The sequence below is a fragment of the Xiphophorus hellerii genome, chromosome 3 (assembly GCF_003331165.1).
Source record: "Xiphophorus hellerii strain 12219 chromosome 3, Xiphophorus_hellerii-4.1, whole genome shotgun sequence".
Lineage (NCBI taxonomy): Eukaryota > Metazoa > Chordata > Actinopteri > Cyprinodontiformes > Poeciliidae > Xiphophorus > Xiphophorus hellerii.
Window position 1 is genome coordinate 2,819,631 of NC_045674.1, and position 19,342 is coordinate 2,838,972.

At 39.6% G+C, this 19,342-nt stretch overlaps 1 protein-coding gene and 1 long non-coding RNA gene across 14 annotated transcripts in view; one reads left to right on the plus strand and one right to left on the minus strand.

Moving 5' to 3' along the window:
- The window catches only part of syngap1b (synaptic Ras GTPase activating protein 1b), a 182,404-nt gene that overhangs the window by 44,766 nt on the left and 118,296 nt on the right, over positions 1-19,342 (minus strand). For 11 of the 13 annotated variants that reach the window (XR_004338777.1, XR_004338778.1, XM_032559168.1 and 8 more), the window contains 2 exons: positions 17,828-17,919; positions 9,901-10,022 (listed from right to left, as the gene is read on the minus strand). Coding sequence is in view for 10 of the 13 variants with exons in the window: in XM_032559168.1 (XP_032415059.1) it covers positions 9,901-10,022; positions 17,828-17,919 (214 nt within the window). In the remaining 3 variants the exon portion in view is untranslated. Of the gene's footprint in view, positions 1-9,900; positions 10,023-17,437; positions 17,639-17,668; positions 17,922-19,342 lie in introns of those variants that run through there. The other 2 variants (XM_032559177.1, XM_032559175.1) reach the window with 2 other exon arrangements.
- Positions 1,353-12,511, plus strand: LOC116717651 (uncharacterized). The gene is made up of 3 exons (XR_004338779.1): positions 1,353-3,633; positions 10,747-10,749; positions 12,500-12,511. It is a non-coding gene; the product is annotated as an uncharacterized LOC116717651 (long non-coding RNA).

Below are 19,342 nucleotides of genomic sequence, written 5' to 3' on the forward strand. Positions count from 1 at the left end.
ACCGGAGCACTGATCGCACAGGGAACTGGGGAGAGAGAGGCTCATGGAGAGAGGGAGAGATAAAAATAGACCTAAAAGAATGAGTCAGATTGAAGGGAGGACAGAGAGAGCAGAGAAAGACTGGAGGAAGTCATGACAAAATGTGAGAGAGAATGGGGGGTTGGGGGGTAAAGACGACCTCTCAGTGGAAATTAAGTTCATTATGTAAACACTGGACTCTTCAGAGAGGAAGATATGCGAGTATGAAGAGTCTGAAAGGAAGAAGAGTGAAGAGGAGGATGCGTGCGGACTGAGGAGCATGAAGGGATTGGAGAAACAGCAGGAGAGCTGGAGGAAAAACGGAGGACTGAGCCAGCTCTCAGCAGAGACACTTCAAAACAGAGACAGCTGGAATATGTCTTCAAATATCTGCAACACATCAGATCAGGTGGAGCAAAACTCAGCAAGCAAGAAGACAACACAACATGATTACCACAACGAATACCGACTCAGACATTCTGCAACTTTAGTTTCATGAATTAAGGAGATGTAACTTTTGAGTGTCTGAAGTGTTGGCCAAATGCAAAACAAAATTTGCTGATGTGGATAAGATTGAGGGATAATATTGGCTTCACATGCAAGGATCGGCCGATCATCGATCTCCCAAAATTATGGAAATCAATCCTGAAAATTGGCTGGGACGATAAATTGGTGTACCCTTAACAAATACTGCTGTGAAGTGTAGAGGAAAGTACATACATTTTATCAATTCATACACAGTGTTTGGGTCCCGCAAGTTGTCAATTAATTATTCGCTAGAATATATTCAGAAAATAGGTGAATTGGAGCCAAGCAAACAGTTTCCTAATCTTCATCAACGCAGACAAGGTGTCAACATTTTGGATTAAATTGGCCTAATATGCAAGAAGTTGCTGCTGGGAATATTGCTGCTGAAAGAAGAGTATCAAAAAGATAACTTCAGAACAAAAAGTGGGTCAAAGTTCTGAACTTCCTAGATATTAATCCCTCTGAGAATCGCTGGTCAGACCTCAAAAAACAAAATGAGAAAAAAACAACAAACAAAAAAAAAACTTCAAAAAAATCTTTAAGAAATATTACCAAAATGTCTTATGAAAACATAAAAATGTGACTTTCGCACAGCACAGTTGTGATTCTGCACTTAAATCTGGTATCTATGTGAAACAGAAACTAAGTGTAGAAAAACTAGATTATTGGAAGTAAAACTGAGCTCTACAGAACAACATGTTTTGGACCTCAGGGGTAAGAATGTAACCCAAAACAAAAAAACGCAAATCCTCCCTTGGTAATTCAGAATAAAACATTGAACTATAATGAAGAAAGTAGTCCAGAAGTTGTGAAATTGTGACAAGAAGCTCATTTTACCAAGAATTTGGTCGTTTTGTCCCCTCAGTGGCCTTCTGGGGGGAATAAATCAAGCTGAAAAGTGTCTTGGCAGATCCTTGTTTCACAGCTGGAGCTTTCAGTTGAGTTCACTTCTGGCCTCAAGTTTGACTCCAAATGTAAAATTCTCATCTGGCGTTCGATTGAATCATATAGCAACTTACAGACTTTGAGCTTTTATTTTTTTTTATCTGGCTGCTTCTCATCTGAATGTGGGTGGTTTACGGTAGAAAAAAAAAAAATCTAAAATCAAATAATAACCTCCCCCCCCACTTCTCTGTAGTCATTGAGAGGCATCTAGTCCAGCAGAATTAAATTCATGTTCCCTGAGCTGCTGAGGAATCTTTGCTCTGCTGTACGTCTGTCCAGGATCCAGAGGAGGTGTAATTAAGCAAATCTCCCACTAACTCATTTCCTTCTGTACAGCAAGGATTATGGCTGACTGCTGGTTACCATGGTGAGAGAGCTCCTTCATCGCGCTGACTGAGAAACGGTGATGATTTCAGCTGAAAGTGATACTGAAGTGAGAATGGAAAGTGAATTTATTTTCTCATTGAACATGAAACCAGACTCATCTGCTCTCTCATACCAGAAAATGACATGTTAGTGATTATTGGCTCATTCAAACCTGATTCTTATATATATATATTTAGTGAATAAAGGAAAACAGCTTTAAATATTACAGTGAATGCATCCAGAAAGGACTCAGGATGGGCTTGTACAAACTGCGGCCCAGGGGCCATTTGCAGCCCTCGTACTAATTTTGTGCAGCTCCTGACTTAAAATAAGAATGGTGGAAAAGCACAGGCAGTCCATGCAGATGGACTTTTTTTTAACTTTTAATCTGTCCAGAAACAGTTACTCAAAGCCAGTTTTTTACACAAACTTGGCTTAATACAGTAAAGAAAGTTCCACCTGGATCCTGTTCTTATAGCTGAAAATAGATCATTTTCTTTCTCAGTTGAGCACAGAAGATTTTATAAACTGGAAAGTAATGTTTGTCTCAAATAAGGCAAACATGCAAAACGTTTTTAAAGTTTTGAATTGACAATAACGTACACTTCTTTCTCCTTTAAAAAAGACAAAAGGACTACTTTGGTTTAGTAAATATTCCATTCATAATTTGTCAAGCAGGTATAAAAATTCACAATGTAAGTTTTGTTAATTTAAATATTTTCAATTTATTTTCTCTTTTTTACCTCCAAATATTTTTGGCAGGATTTTTTTCAACCAAACGACAAAACATTTGGACACGACTGGTTTAGGAGTATTTCAACTTCAATCACTCCAACCACTTTAGTAGACAAGTTCTATAATTTTTTTATTTCATTTTAATTTAATTATGCTTTGTGCTTTAAACAAAGAACAGAAAAGCTGTGTGTTGACAAAACTAAGTACACCCTTGCAACTTTTAAACTATTTAGGGAGAGAGGAACCAAATGCACTTGATTAACGCATCAACAATGTGAACAGCTCTATCAAAATGGAGTTACGGTGGTTTGATGCTCTGAAACATACAGGTGTCTATTAACTTGAAACAAAGGTGGAAAGACAACAGCAATATTTCAGAGAAGGAACTATTGCTGCCTGTCAATGTGAGAGGGGGTTATAAACTCATTACCAAACAATCTGAAGTTAATCATTCTACTGAGAAAGATTATTCACAACTGGAAAACATTTAAGACAGTTCCCAATCCTTCCAGGAGTGGAGTCCCAACAAATTCCCCCAAAGTCAGAGCTTGCAATGTTTAGAAACATGGTAAAAACCTAATGACTCCATCTTAGACTCTACAGGCCTCAGCCAGCATGTCAAATGTTAAAGAAATAAAGTATGTTAGCAAAAATGTTCAGCAAAAAAGAAGGAAAGGGAAATGCAAATTAGGCATGTTTCCATCTACTGGTTGGTAGTGAATCAATATTACTACTCAAAGCACAATTTCATCAGATTTTGATGCCACATAGGGCTGTAATAAACAGCATGCAGAGGTTGCAAACTAGCTTAGATCACCAAAAAAATCTCAAAAAAAATGGAAAGAAACTAGAGGATTAGGCTAGTGTTGTGCCTCTGGTAAGGCACGGACCCACCAGTGAATGGGGAAATTTGAAACGTCAGAATTTGTCCAAATGTCTTTCCATCTACCCTTCAGCGCATTAACCTCAAGCAAAAATAAAAACCTTTTACTAAATTAAAGAAGTTATCTCAAATTTGACCATTTCCATCAACCTTTCCTAGTGCAATGTTTGATAGAAACACGACTAGTTAACTTCTCTGCATACCAAAGCAGAGAAGTTTCCCATCTACGGCTGCTTCCTGGCCCAAACCATGAACAGTGTCAAGAAAATCCGAGCTCATCCCACTTCCCCATGCTGGAGATTTTAGTTTAACAGTAATAATAAATAAAGTTATCTTTAAAATGAATCACTCAAGTGACATCAAGGCCCAGCAGTAGACTTAAGTGTCAATAAAGTTAGTTTAACAGTAATAATAAATAAAGTTATCTTTAAAATGAATCACTCAAGTGACATCAAGGCCCAACAGTAGACTTAGGTGTCAATAAAATAAATCTGGTTGTGTGTGTTGTTTTTGTGTCCAGCAAACTTTGCTTTAATTCTACTTTTTTCTATCTAATCATAAGAAATCATAGTCAGACAGAGAGAGTCATGGAACAGGAAAAGCAGGTTTCCTGGAAAAAGAGGAAGTTTCCAGCCTGCAGATTTATAAAAATAGCTGAGACTATTTCTTATTTTAAAGGTAAAGTTTTAAAAGAATTAAATCTAAACATTTTGGTAATTTGATAAGATTCAAAGTAAAATACTTATATTAATATTGGTTTACTTGTAATAATATTTACACGTACATTTGTGAGAACACTTACAAGAAAAACAAGTAACTGTAACTTTGGCATCAAATAATTAGAATCATGTATTATTCTTGGTTTCTTTTCAGAAAAACATCTGTAATAACTCACATTAAGATCATAATAAGAGTAACTAATAAGTTATGGTTATAAAATCATAAATGAATGATAAATCAGAGAAGCTGAAGAAAATAAATGTGATATAAGTTATGGTTATAAAATTATAAATGAATGCTAAATCAGAGAAGCTAAAGAAAATAAATGTGATATAAATGTGATTTTGACATTAAACTTGAAATGGTGTAGAGGGTGTAACTGCAATTAAACATCACTGATATGTTGGAGGTAGAGAGTAGGTGAAAGGTGAACGGTTAAGGGAAAAAGGGGAACTAACAGGAGAGCAGAGATGATCACCGCCTTATTTAGGTAAAAGGTTGTGCAGGCAATGGACATAGGAGGTTGAGCAACTCTGAGACATTAGCACAGACTTCAGGACATAATGTCTGAAGGACAGTGATGGATGTGAGGTCATCTGTCTAAGCAGACAGCCAATGAAAACGCACCAAAAGGGTGGATAAACCCTATATAAGGTGGGTGCAAAAGAGGAACCTTTTGTTGGATCCTCCGGGCAGCTTCGAGCCAAGATCGAGATGGACAAAGAACTCTGCAGCTGAAGAAGAGCCGGAGCCACAGAGCCGAAGACTGTCCCGCTTATGGAGACCAACCGGTCAGGCCCACAACCTGTGGCTTCACATCGCACTTCTCTCATCAGCTGGGTTCAGACCCCAAAGACAAAGATGAAGACAAAGGCAAAGACAAAGAAGAAGAACTGGTGCCTTCCTTCCTGCCAGCACCAAGTCCTGTGTGACCTCACCATCCATGCGGAGAAGAAGCTCATCAGACCTGCGGAGATCCTGACCTTCGCCGATCAACATCTTCCTCCTGCTGCAACATCTTCATCATCAGGCCAGGTCTGGGGTTCGAAACGCCAAACTCCGTCCGTCTCTCTCAAAGGTTCCCTTTTTCAGTTTTCAGTATCAGCAGTAGGGAAAGATAGACTAGATGATTGATTTTACTTATTTGATTATTTCTGCTACTGAATTAAGCTGTACTGACCCTTGCAAAACTGCCTTACTAATAAAATATTTAGCATAAAGAAAATCTAAAAGATGTTGTGGACATTCAGTTAATGAGTCACCTTAAGGTTCTTTGATGGTTGTAAAATAGCTGTGATGTTTGATTCTGGAGAGGAAAAAGTTTAAAATGTTTTTAGGTTGCTGGTAGCCCAAATTTAAAACGTCATCCTTGGGACTCACCCGAGTCACTAAAACCTACCTGGTTCAATAAGAAATGCAAGTTGTAAAATAGAGAACGAGCGACCGTTAACAGGTGTGCTCTGTGAAACTAGTTGGCTGTAGGCTGCTCAGTCTGGCTAATTCACAGGGGGAAGAAGGGTGGGACACCTGGATGTAGGCCGTCAGAAAACCAGGCGAATCGTTTCTCGAAACCAGCTTAAACAGAGTTTACTTCAGTTCTGGGCAGGGTAAATCCCGGCAGATTTAGGAAACTCAATTAACCCGTTAGAAGGAGAGCTGGTAGCACATCTCCCCTCTCAGAAGAGGAAGTAGAGAGTGAGACAGTAGAGACAGAAAGGAGGGGGGGGGTGTTGCGCAACAACAAGTGGCGCCCAACGTGGGGCGGAGAGACGGAGTGATGGATGATCACTTCGAGGAGGAAAATCTGGGGAAGAAACCGGAGGAAGCCGGCCGCCCAGATCGTTTGGAGAAAGAGGAGACCTCAACAGAACTGCATCAGCTTTCTGCACAGCTACCCAGGGCACCCAGGGGAGCGGATGGAAGGTTTGTTCATCAAGAGCACAGTCCCATGGGGTTCAGTCTGCATGGATGTAGCAGAGCCAATGGGGACAACAGGAAAGAGAGGTGAGAAGTACCTCTTGGTGCTGATGGACACAGTGACAACTGCTAGAAGAGCAGGTCTTCCCCTGCAGAGGAACTCCGTTCACGTCACAGAAAGCAGGGAGGCGAAGACACTTCTCCTTTTTGCTCAGAGAAGAAAAAGGCAAGTTGCAGCTCGAAGTGTCACTGAAAACAGGGCAGAGAGTTTGGATTAAAGCTCAAGATCGGCCTGAAACTATGGTGATCAAGCTGAGATTCAACGCCCGAGATTTTGTAAAGCAAGTACTGAACTTCAACACAGTACTACTGATGAAGAAAGGGGTCCATGAGGAAGCAGTGCTCAAGCCAGTTCTTAGCTACAGCGAACCAGAACATTACGAGAAGATGGCCAGAGAATCAAGCACCATGCCATCCTACAGTAGACTGGCCACTATTACAGGAAGGTTGCCGTTCAAAGAACAACTTCAAGGCTTTGGACTGGGAGGGCCGTGAAGAAATTGGACTATGCTAAAGAAGAACTCCTGTCACAACCTGATGGATTAAAATGGAAAAGGATCATGATTACGTATAAAGCGTCATGATGCTTATGCTTTTTGCTTTGCTCTGCTAAACAGCCAGAATTTTTTTTTTTTTTGAGGCCTTCTGTCTCAGCCCATCTTCCCTTCCCTACAGAACCATTCCACATCCTGAAGAACCGACAGTTCATCCAGCGAAAGTTCCTGTACAAGAATCAGAACGATCCAAGTTTTCTTCGACATTCATCACCTCATGGGGGAAATCAAAACTCCAAGGAGGGGGTGTCAAGAGAAGTGGAGTTTTGATGACTACACTGAGCCCTCTGTGACAACTGAGGATGAAGAATCTGCATCTTCACATCCCAGACGAACCTCTTCTCTTTCCAGGGGATGAGGACGGCGAACTGCAGGAGGGTGATGGACTCCCAGCATGTGAAAGGTCTGACCTCGTGGAGGGGGTGTCAAGAAAATCCGAGCTCATCCCACTTCCCCATGCTGGAGATTTTAGTTTAACAGTAATAATAAATAAAGTTATCTTTAAAATGAATCACTCAAGTGACATCAAGGCCCAGCAGTAGACTTAAGTGTCAATAAAGTTAGTTTAACAGTAATAATAAATAAAGTTATCTTTAAAATGAATCACTCAAGTGACATCAAGGCCCAACAGTAGACTTAGGTGTCAATAAAATAAATCTGGTTGTGTGTGTTGTTTTTGTGTCCAGCAAACTTTGCTTTAATTCTACTTTTTTCTATCTAATCATAAGAAATCATAGTCAGACAGAGAGAGTCATGGAACAGGAAAAGCAGGTTTCCTGGAAAAAGAGGAAGTTTCCAGCCTGCAGATTTATAAAAATAGCTGAGACTATTTCTTATTTTAAAGGTAAAGTTTTAAAAGAATTAAATCTAAACATTTTGGTAATTTGATAAGATTCAAAGTAAAATACTTATATTAATATTGGTTTACTTGTAATAATATTTACACGTACATTTGTGAGAACACTTACAAGAAAAACAAGTAACTGTAACTTTGGCATCAAATAATTAGAATCATGTATTATTCTTGGTTTCTTTTCAGAAAAACATCTGTAATAACTCACATTAAGATCATAATAAGAGTAACTAATAAGTTATGGTTATAAAATCATAAATGAATGATAAATCAGAGAAGCTGAAGAAAATAAATGTGATATAAGTTATGGTTATAAAATTATAAATGAATGCTAAATCAGAGAAGCTAAAGAAAATAAATGTGATATAAATGTGATTTTGACATTAAACTTGAAATGGTGTAGAGGGTGTAACTGCAATTAAACATCACTGATATGTTGGAGGTAGAGAGTAGGTGAAAGGTGAACGGTTAAGGGAAAAAGGGGAACTAACAGGAGAGCAGAGATGATCACCGCCTTATTTAGGTAAAAGGTTGTGCAGGCAATGGACATAGGAGGTTGAGCAACTCTGAGACATTAGCACAGACTTCAGGACATAATGTCTGAAGGACAGTGATGGATGTGAGGTCATCTGTCTAAGCAGACAGCCAATGAAAACGCACCAAAAGGGTGGATAAACCCTATATAAGGTGGGTGCAAAAGAGGAACCTTTTGTTGGATCCTCCGGGCAGCTTCGAGCCAAGATCGAGATGGACAAAGAACTCTGCAGCTGAAGAAGAGCCGGAGCCACAGAGCCGAAGACTGTCCCGCTTATGGAGACCAACCGGTCAGGCCCACAACCTGTGGCTTCACATCGCACTTCTCTCATCAGCTGGGTTCAGACCCCAAAGACAAAGATGAAGACAAAGGCAAAGACAAAGAAGAAGAACTGGTGCCTTCCTTCCTGCCAGCACCAAGTCCTGTGTGACCTCACCATCCATGCGGAGAAGAAGCTCATCAGACCTGCGGAGATCCTGACCTTCGCCGATCAACATCTTCCTCCTGCTGCAACATCTTCATCATCAGGCCAGGTCTGGGGTTCGAAACGCCAAACTCCGTCCGTCTCTCTCAAAGGTTCCCTTTTTCAGTTTTCAGTATCAGCAGTAGGGAAAGATAGACTAGATGATTGATTTTACTTATTTGATTATTTCTGCTACTGAATTAAGCTGTACTGACCCTTGCAAAACTGCCTTACTAATAAAATATTTAGCATAAAGAAAATCTAAAAGATGTTGTGGACATTCAGTTAATGAGTCACCTTAAGGTTCTTTGATGGTTGTAAAATAGCTGTGATGTTTGATTCTGGAGAGGAAAAAGTTTAAAATGTTTTTAGGTTGCTGGTAGCCCAAATTTAAAACGTCATCCTTGGGACTCACCCGAGTCACTAAAACCTACCTGGTTCAATAAGAAATGCAAGTTGTAAAATAGAGAACGAGCGACCGTTAACAGGTGTGCTCTGTGAAACTAGTTGGCTGTAGGCTGCTCAGTCTGGCTAATTCACAGGGGGAAGAAGGGTGGGACACCTGGATGTAGGCCGTCAGAAAACCAGGCGAATCGTTTCTCGAAACCAGCTTAAACAGAGTTTACTTCAGTTCTGGGCAGGGTAAATCCCGGCAGATTTAGGAAACTCAATTAACCCGTTAGAAGGAGAGCTGGTAGCACATCTCCCCTCTCAGAAGAGGAAGTAGAGAGTGAGACAGTAGAGACAGAAAGGAGGGGGGGGGTGTTGCGCAACAACAACAGGTTTAAAACACATTCCAGCAAATGTGTTGAACAGGATGGCTGAAAAATGGCACAGTCAAAGTCCACATCCAGTCTGATTGAAATGCTGTGGTAGGACATTAGGAGTTGACCAATATTCTGCCACAATGACGTTGAAAAAGATTCCTGGGGTGTGCTTAGTTTTTCACACAGCTTCCATTTTGGCTTCATCTTTGTTTAACGCCTAAAAACTCTGGAATTGTTTGTTAATTTTAGAATCTGGTAATAAAAGTCTTGAAAAAAGGGATCTAGTTTCTTATTTCTCTGACTGATTAGTTTTGCAGTCTGAATGCAAACTCATCTCAGGACCAAACCTATTGACCTGTTGTGACACCAAGCAAGAAACAAAAGTTTTACCTGAATGTTTTTTATCAGAAACAAATGTTACTATTTTAAGCATCTTCAAAAGACTGGAGCAGGTAAAAACAAAATATCATGTACAGGTATGACTGTGTACAGAAGGTCAAACACATCCAGAACATCCACACACCTGAACCTGCATCTCTCTCACTCTCTCACTGACCTGTCTTGGTCGGCACTGCGGAAGCGGGGGAGGATCATTTGGCGGAAACTGCTCGTTCGGTCCAGTTTCGGCTGACTCTTAGCCCTCTTGATGGAGCCCTTCAACCTCTTACTGAGGAAACTCTGGAGTGTGGAGGAGGAGGATGATGATGATGATGCGACAGGGACAAACAGATGGAGAGGGAGAGGGAGGACGAGCGAGGTGGCGCGAACATGTCGGAACAGATGAGTGATGTAGAGGTGAGGAACGGGACGCAGTGGTCAGGTGGGGTTTGGTTTAAACGTCGGATGAGCGCAGGGTCAAAGTGGTTTGTGTCAGACGTTATGCACAATCAAATGCAGACAAATGAAAAAATGGGACACATGGGGAGGGAAAGCACACAGTAAGTTTATTAATAAAAGAAATCACACTGCTGCACTGTCCAGTTGGTAAAAAAAAAGACCTGCAATGCCACCAGAGATCCTGTAGTGGGCAGCAGTGGACCATCAAAATTTCTGTTGGGACAGTTTGTCCTGCATGGGCTTTCTTACTGGTTAAACCACATGTATGAAAAACAAACTACAACATATTTTCTTAAAAGCAGACCTACATTCAATTGGAACTGTGGCAAAACTTGAAAAGTCACAAATGCTCTCTGTCCAATCTGACAAAGAGCAAAAACATTCAGTCTCTAAACGTGTAAATCTCATGGAGTTAAGCACCAAAACATTTGAAACTGTGATTACAGTAACAAAGTAATGACTCAGAAAGGCCCAGTACAAATACAAGGCACAGATTTAAGATTTTTCTTTTGTAAAAAAAAAAAATCCTTCTGCTTCATAAAATACCAATAAAAAAACAATGAAGATTGTAGTTGTAATGTGACAGAATGTAAAAAACATCCAAGCAGATTTAGCACTTTCGCAAGCCACTAAAGTGTTATGCAAACTTCTAATATCACATATGTCTTCAGTTTATTTTTAGAAAAGTCCCATTTTATTGCACAATCAAGATTAGGCGCAATACCATCACATTCATATTTCACTGATACAACGGATGGAAAAATCATAACTGTTTTAATGCACCGTCTAAATGTTTCCTATCATGCCTTCTAATTTATATTCTGTCACACTTTCCAACTATTATGAGCTCTTTGTTGCTTAGAGGCCCTTCAGTGACTTCACTGATGTTACTTAAGTTAAATAGAAGAATATTTTCATCCACTTGAGGTGCAACAAGGGTTCTCAAAATATTCTCTGTCCTAATGCACAAGGAGTGGAAATGCGAGACAGACCTTTTCTCCTAAACTAGGTATAGACAATTATTTTTCCCAGCAGGCTGCATAATTAGTTTTGGGGGTCATATCATTGGCTAAATTCAATTTTGATACCAAACCACTAACTAAAAAGTAATGAAAATTCAAATGTCTCAAAGGTCTAGTCATTTTAATTAAAGTTCCAGTTTCTGAGATCAAAATCAAATCAATAACTGGCTTTGCTATAAGAAAATTCAAGTTTTCAAATAACTTAAGAGTCCAGACCTAATTTTGGCAGGAAATCAGTCAACTCACATGAAGACAATAATTTACAAGATATGCCTCAGAAAAACTGGAAAATTTGGGCAACTTGTGTCTGGTTGGGTGAAAACTGATTGATTGACAGATCTCCACCAAAAAATGCTAAAACGCAATCAAAAATATTGTTTGCTTTAAAAATTGTTCTTGTTCAACTTTTGTATTTTTTAAATTTCTTTCTGAAAAGGAATGAAACCTTGCAATAAAAACTAGTATTGACCCCGTTTATAACGGTTTGTTGGCTGGCGCACATTAACCTCGAGGAAAAGGGTGGAAAAGAGGAAAAGATATGCTGGTCGAAAACTGGACATTTTTTATCCTTAATTATTTAATAATGCATCAAACATATATTATGCTGATTTACCAAAGAACACTCCCTTATTTTTAATGCACAGAAAGATCATTTATATACCTATCACATAACAACATTATTCAGCGGGAGAATGACTGCGGGGAAATGACACCTTGTCATCTGGTGTGAGTCAAACGGCTTTGAAGCCTGTCTTAAGGATATGACTAAAGGCTTGGCTCCATCTGCTGGTTTCAACCTAATAGTCTGCATGACTAACTCCGATTTGATTTGCTCCTCCATCTGACAGGTTGAGTGTCTAAAGGTAGAAGAAAGAGGCTGAAAACCAAAACAAATCGCAGTAACAAGAGGAGAATCAAAGTTGCAGTAGTCGTTTCCATCAGCGTTGGGTTTCTGACAGGTTTCCTGGACTAAAAATACCCTAAAAGTCCCTTCACTTATCATTAGGTCACATTTATGTCAGCTCTAACATATAATATTTCTAGTCATTTTATTTGCCTCTAAGTTGTGAGGCTTTTAGGATATTATACCCTTACTTTGTTAAGATGCATTAATCCTGCTGCTCTTCTCTAGTTTGACCTATTTTTACTGTTTTGTCCTCATTTCCCCTCATCGTCAGAGCAGGGATGTAATGTGGAAAAAAAGAGACAATAGCTGCATTACCAGCAAAAGTTCTTCTAAAGAAAGACCCCTTGGGTGGCAACACCACCGCTGACATGATTGGCCGCCCTAAACAGCAAAATTGATAATACAGGAACTTGTGGCTATTTTTAGTTAGATATACAGTAAATCCCCTCTACCCAGGGGTTGGGGGGAGGAAGTAATGGTTCCTCTGAGTGCAGCAGCACACTTTGGGGATTTACTTCTAGCATTTTATTTCAGTCTGTGAGCACTATAAGATTTAAAGTCATGGGAAATAGAAAGTGCACCTTCCTTCAGTGGTGTTTTATGTATAAGCACAAAACGAATGATCTGGTCTTTAGCAGGTTTTAAACTGTTTACGCCCAACCATGTGTGTGAAATGGAAAAGCAGAGAGTGAAAATTGTTGTGATTCATCCAGATGGAACTTTGTAAACCTACAGTAAATCTTGATGTGATACGTTTTTTTCCCTTCAACTCTAAATCAGCCATATAGTCGTTCAGACTTTTCTGAATTTTTTCAAATTGTCCAAACATTAATTGAGGCCTTTAAAGTCTGAGATGGACATTTTTAATTTCTTTGAACTGTGCATAATCTGACCTAGCTGTTTTAAAGGTTTTCCACTGAATAAGCTTTTACATAATAGTCATGTTTCCATCCAATTATCATGCAAATTTTAAGCAAAAGTTTGAAATGTCACAAAAAATAAAGAAAAAAAGTGAATTAGACATTTTTCCATGTACTGTTTTGGAGCGAATCAACCAAGCTACGCAAAGCGTGAAGTTAGGCTGTACTTTTCCACACAGCTTCTCCATTTTGTCTTCTTGTGTGTTAAATAAGTAGTGTGAAATTTGGGTCAAATAAAGCAGGTAATTTCCAAGTTAAACCAACAGAAAAAGGATGCACTTTGTATTTACCACAGCAGTTCAGAACAAGGTGATAACCAAAGAGGGAGGATTCCTGGGCCATGTTCGTCATCCTCCTGCTGCTCTTCAGGGCTAAATTACCCAATTCACAGAACCTAAAACATTTATATAACAAACACTCATCTACTGTAAACCAGTGTGAAATAATGACAAACACTGAACTCTGCAGCCAAATTGAGGCTCTGCATTTCATTTAATGGATTATCCAGCTTCAGCGAATTTCAAGTGCATGGAAAGCCTTTTCAGTTCTGCCACAATGAATGAGCAGCAAATAGACGCTTCTAATCAGAAACAAACAAGTTATCCTATTCTGAGATACAAACAGTGCGCGAAACAGCAGGATGGATAACAGAGACAGGACGTAAGCGACACGGAGGGCTCGTAAAAACTTTAACTGCTCCTGTAAGCACCTTCATGTGTGATACCTGCTGCTATGAATAAAACACTAAACAGATTATTTCTGTCCACAGACACATCGCTTCCTGCTCCACCTTTCACTGAGCTTCCATCTCAATTTGAAAGCTAAATAAGAAGTCGTGTTTCAATACTTCCCTTCTTCGCTGACATTTAAAGAACCGCTCTATGTTCTGACTTTTACTACGACTCACATTTACATCAAATCAGCATTTAAAAGCCTGGCTGCTGTTCTGCGAACTGCAACACGATTTCCACAGAGTTCCAGGCACTCCACATTTCCCTACAAACCGGTTTCAGATAAAACTTTAATTACACACCCCTGATAAATTGGACTAAATTGTGTATTTGATTAAATTCCAATATGCTGTAGTATTATCTGACATCACATTTTTAATTTACTTTATTGATAATATTTTAAAAAACAATCACAAAGACATTTTTTAATAAAACTGAAACTCCCTGGAAAAATTATTATTGGTTTATTAATATGGAGCATTCCTCCCACAGTCCAAAAACTTGACTGTCAGGTAAATTGGTCTCTCCAAATTCTCCCTAGGTGTGAGTGTGTGTTTCATGGTTGTGTGTCCTGTCTGTTTCTGTGTTGCCCTGCGACAGACTGACGACCTGTCCAGGGTGACCCCGCCTCTCGCCCGGAACGTTAGCTGGAGAGGCACCAGTACCCCTCCCGACACCACCAGGGACAAGGGTGTACAGAAAATGGATGGATAATATGGAGCAGAGAAGCAGAAATGGATGAGTGACAACTTTATGCTTATTATTTCTCGCTTTAAAACAGTTTTCTTCCTTGTCTTTGCTCTGGTGTATTTTTGGCTCGTCACTCCACTGAATTATTTTTGTGAAGTTTTAAAATTATATCTCCCACCTGAAGAAATTGTGACCCATTTCTGAAGCAGCGGTCAGGAGCGTTGCATTAAAACCAGTCAAGCTGCTTTCATTCATGTTCATTTCAGCATTTATCATAAAATCTAAAGTTTTTAGTGCAGGAAAATGTTGTGTTTTGCAGTTTTAATTATTTAAAGTTTTAAATTAAAGTTTACAGCAAGAGCTGAACCATCTTTCTAACACTGACAGATGGTGACCTATTTTTGTCTCAGACTTTTGAGTTCATCGCAGGTTGATGACATTTTTTTCACCTGCTTTTTGAGAACTGATCCCAGTTTTCTGAGGGGTTTTTATATTGTCTTGTGACAAAATGCTCCTTCAAGCTGTAAAGTCCCCAGACCATCACCAAACTGCTCCTGGATGGATGAAAGATGTTAAACTTAGGTAAAGGTTTAATCAACTCCTTATTCACAACAGTGTTGTTGGGCAGATTTGATAGAAATCAAACTTTCTCGTCTGCTTAAATGGTTTTAAAAATGTACTGCATGGAGGACTCAGACAGGAATTTGAGTCTGTTCATTGTGGTTTTGTTTCTCCATCCATTCATCCATTTTCTTACACCCTTGTCCCTAGTGGGGTCGGGAGGGGTGCGTTTCCAAATGTATATTTTTTCCATGGCAATGTAACTGTTAAAATGCTAATTATTATAAAGTCTTTATGCAAAAATAACTTGCTGTAATAGTTCAATTTGATCTAAAAACACTTTATCAACCCAAAGGAAAATTAAATGTTGTAACTCTAAATGTTGTGTCTATGGGCAGGAAGGACCTCCTGTAGCAGTCTGTATTACAGCGACTCTAAAGAAGAAGCTCTGTTATTGTAACAGTCTCATAAGGAGGATGGTCAGTTTAAACCATGGTAATTTTTTATTTTATGAAGAATCCTTCTTTGCACAATATTCTCCAGAAGTTCCAGAGTCCAGATCCAGCCTTCTTCATCACCCTGTTTAGATGTTTTTACTTTCTCCACAACAGATCAAAAGCATATTAATGCAAATAAACTAATTTGCATTTGATTACTCTACAAAATAAAAATAAAACACAACATTTTTCCACTGCCCAGGCTTTAGGATTTGACTCTACAGTCTGATGTAACACTCATGACCTGTTGACACTTATAGAGCAAAGTCCTGCTTGTTTTAAACTAAACATGGTTTGATGTTTTTCACACACTCATCCGAACTGCAAAGACTTTGTGACTCAGACTAAATATGTTTTAGTTGGTTTGAAGACATTTTCATCCAGGTTTGATATTGATAAAACTAAAGTCCTATGTGACGTAGTTTGAGCCTAAAGCTCAAAATTCTCTCTAATGAGAGAAATGCAAAAACTGTGCAGCAAACAAATTAGAACTAGCAGAATTCTAATAACAGAGTCTCATATTATGCATATCCCACACATACCAAGCATCACATTGGAAGCACTTTGCTTCTGTCTGGCAGTGAGACTTATGCCCATTCATGCTTAATTTAATCAATGAGCAAAGTAAATACCTACAATTATATTTTGTCACCTTCCTGAAATAATGGCCTCAGTCATTTTTTGCCAAAAGTGATTTTGGCAACAACAACACAAAAAACACCACCTCTTTTTTTTTGCCAAAAGATGATTTAGGCAAAAAAAAAAAAAAAAAAAAAATCACTTTTGGCAAAAAATGACTTAGGCCATTATTTCAGGAAGGTTCAATAATTCATTTCAACAACAGGGAAAGCATGAATTACTAAAACAAATTGCAACATAAACACATTTATTTGTCATAAAATCAGAAGGTAAAAAACGTTATTATGTTTCTCCTTTTCTTTTGTTATGGTTGAATTTGTCAAAGAAATAAAGTTTGTCTTCTGTGATTTCTGAAGTAAACAATGCTTGCTAAGTATTACAGTAGTGTCCAGCCAGCAGTCTGGAGCAAAACTTAAATTTGTCTTCTATTACAGACACACCATCACAGAGCAGATTATGTTTTAATCTGAATACAGATTAATATGAACACATTCATTCAGTAGAAACCCTGATGTTAATACATTGCAAAAACCCGTCTAGTGAACTATTTCTGTTGTTAAAACTTTGATGTTGGAGGGACAAAAGCACACAATTCCAGTTAAAAGTGAAGACACAATTAGAAAACTCTGCACTGTTTTGTTTGTGGCCGCCAAGATCCTCCCAGAAAGACCTGGATTCACCAGAAACTGGTTTTCCATGAAAAGAACAAGTAACGCATTCAAACAGCCAAAAAAGACAAAATGTGACTACTAAAGAAAAGGCGTAAAGCTCACTTGATATTTCTGCAGAAGCTTGGGACAAAAGAATAAAGTATTTAAAATAAATAATCTGGTCAGCTGAGCTCAGCTTCCACTGTTTAAAGGAAAAGGATGGCAAACATCATCAAAAGTTGTTTTAATTCTGAATCAGAACAACTTTTTACAGGTAATTTACAATGTGCCTGCAATAGTTTAGCCAACATGTATGCAGTTTGCTATTTTTCACATTTTATTTATTCAAATTTAATCTTAAAAAAACAACAGCAGCCTATTGTTTTAAAATAAGGGTGGCGCAAATAATGAATGTTAGCTACAGCATTTCTATCCGCAGTGTGGGGCAAGTACAATCATCTAAATATAATTTTAAAATAAAATGTGAAAAAATAGCATCCTGGATAAATGTTGGTTTAAATATTTCATACACATGGTAAATTACTCTCAAAATATTTTCCCCAGTGTATAATAATACTTTTAAAAGAACTTTTTTTTTGCCTTAGCAATGAAAACAACCTGTATCTCAGTGTCACATACCTCAACAGGGGGCAGCGGTTCAATAAACGTTCCTCCCGCCACTGGACTCGAACCAGCAGCCCTCCAGTCTCCTCCCCAGTACAAGAAGGGAGGGGAGGAGGAGGCAGCAGGCGAGTGAGGCAGGGTGAAGGATAAGGAGGGAGAGAGAGGCAGCGAGTGGGGCAACGGGGGTGTGGCAGACCCTTTCTTGGAGCCCTTTTTCTGCGGCTGCGCTGGTGGGCAAAAGGTGACGGAGGGGGAGACGGCCAGGGACAGAGGGAAGGGGTGAGGCGGGGTGCCGCTGACCCGTCTGCCACATGTTTGAGATGGGCCGAAAGCGGGAGGAGGGAGGAGGGAGAGCGAGAGGGACGGAGGCAGCGAGCGAGGCCGAGGATAGGGAGGGTTACTCACGGATTGTCGGAAGGGTTGAAGGGGGGCAGTGGGAGGGACCTCCATGCTGGGTTGCTTCCCAGTGGCTATGCTCTTCCTCCGGGCACGGTGATCTGCAAGAAGAAGCAGAGATCCGCAGGTAAGACCACGTCTGGCGTAGACAGGACAGGGTGCTAAATACGCACCACAAACAAGGCGGAAAACCAGAGGCAGTGTGAAAACAAACACCTACAGGAGCACATGTCCGTCTGAAAATGAGCGTGAACAGTGCAAAGGTGAGGCGAACAGAGAAAAAACCATAAAAGGTCAAACTGCAGGGTGAACCACAAACTTCCACACATCTACATCCGTCTCACACTGACAGAGTAGGTGCTGGACTTGCAGAGTGATAGATTTCCTGTCTGAATGTCTGATAAGGCGAACGTTAACATTCTGTGCTTTGTGAGGAGGAAACGCAAGATGCATGAATAAAATGGATCATGAAACAAACAAAGCACTCATCGACTTCCTCAGGTAGTCACAACATTATGCACTGTGCTGTCCGACAGCTGGGAGATAACAGGTGAATCTGTGGTTGGAGAACAAACACAGAAACCCACAGCCAACCAATGACCTTCTGTCCAAATCTTGGTGAATTTTTAATGGCTGCAACTTCATCACTGCACCAGCCTCTATCCTCAGTCCACAAGATACAGGGAAGGTCAATGAAAAGTCAGCGCTGAATATCAGTTTCCTGAAGGTAAGTGACTCTTATGACAACCAGTCAATGTGTCACAGCAAAGAATGACAAATAGCTCTACTGGTCTCAATGTCTAAGTGACAAGTTAAAACTCAACCTTCTGACGGTGTTTAGGTATTTTTTGTGCCATGGAAGCCAAACCCCCTGGTATTATATACGGTATGAAAGAAAACTGTAGGATAGAGGAATGTAATGGAAACCAAATTAAGATCAAAACAGAGGGATTTACTTTATGTGTTTGTACTGGAAGTGAGAGTACACACCCAATCTGCGCTGTGTCCAACCTTGCGTACCTCCAGATTTTTGTAACTTGACGCAGAATGTGCATGTCAGTTATTCCAACTAAAAACCAGCGATCAGGCCCAAAACCTGGGAGTAGTGATGGACTATGACCTGAATCTACAAAGCCACATAAAGGCAGTTACAAAGTCAACCTTCTAACACCTGAAGAACATTTCCAGGATTAAAGGACTAATGTCTCAGCAAGATCTAGAGAAACTCATCCATGCGTTCATCTTCAGTCGTATTGATTATTGCAACAGAGTCTTCAAAGGTCTGTCCAACAAATCAATCAAACAGCTGCAGCTGATCCAGAATGCTGCTGCTCGCGTTCTCACTAAAACCAGGAAGATAGAGCACATAACACCAGTTTTAAAGTCCCTCCACTGGCTCCCTGTAGCTCAAAGAATAGACTTTAAAATGCTGTTGTTAGTTTATAAATCACTGAACGGCTTAGCACCACAATACATTAAAGATCTGCTGTTGTTGTATCAACCTTCCAGACCTCTCAGGTTCTG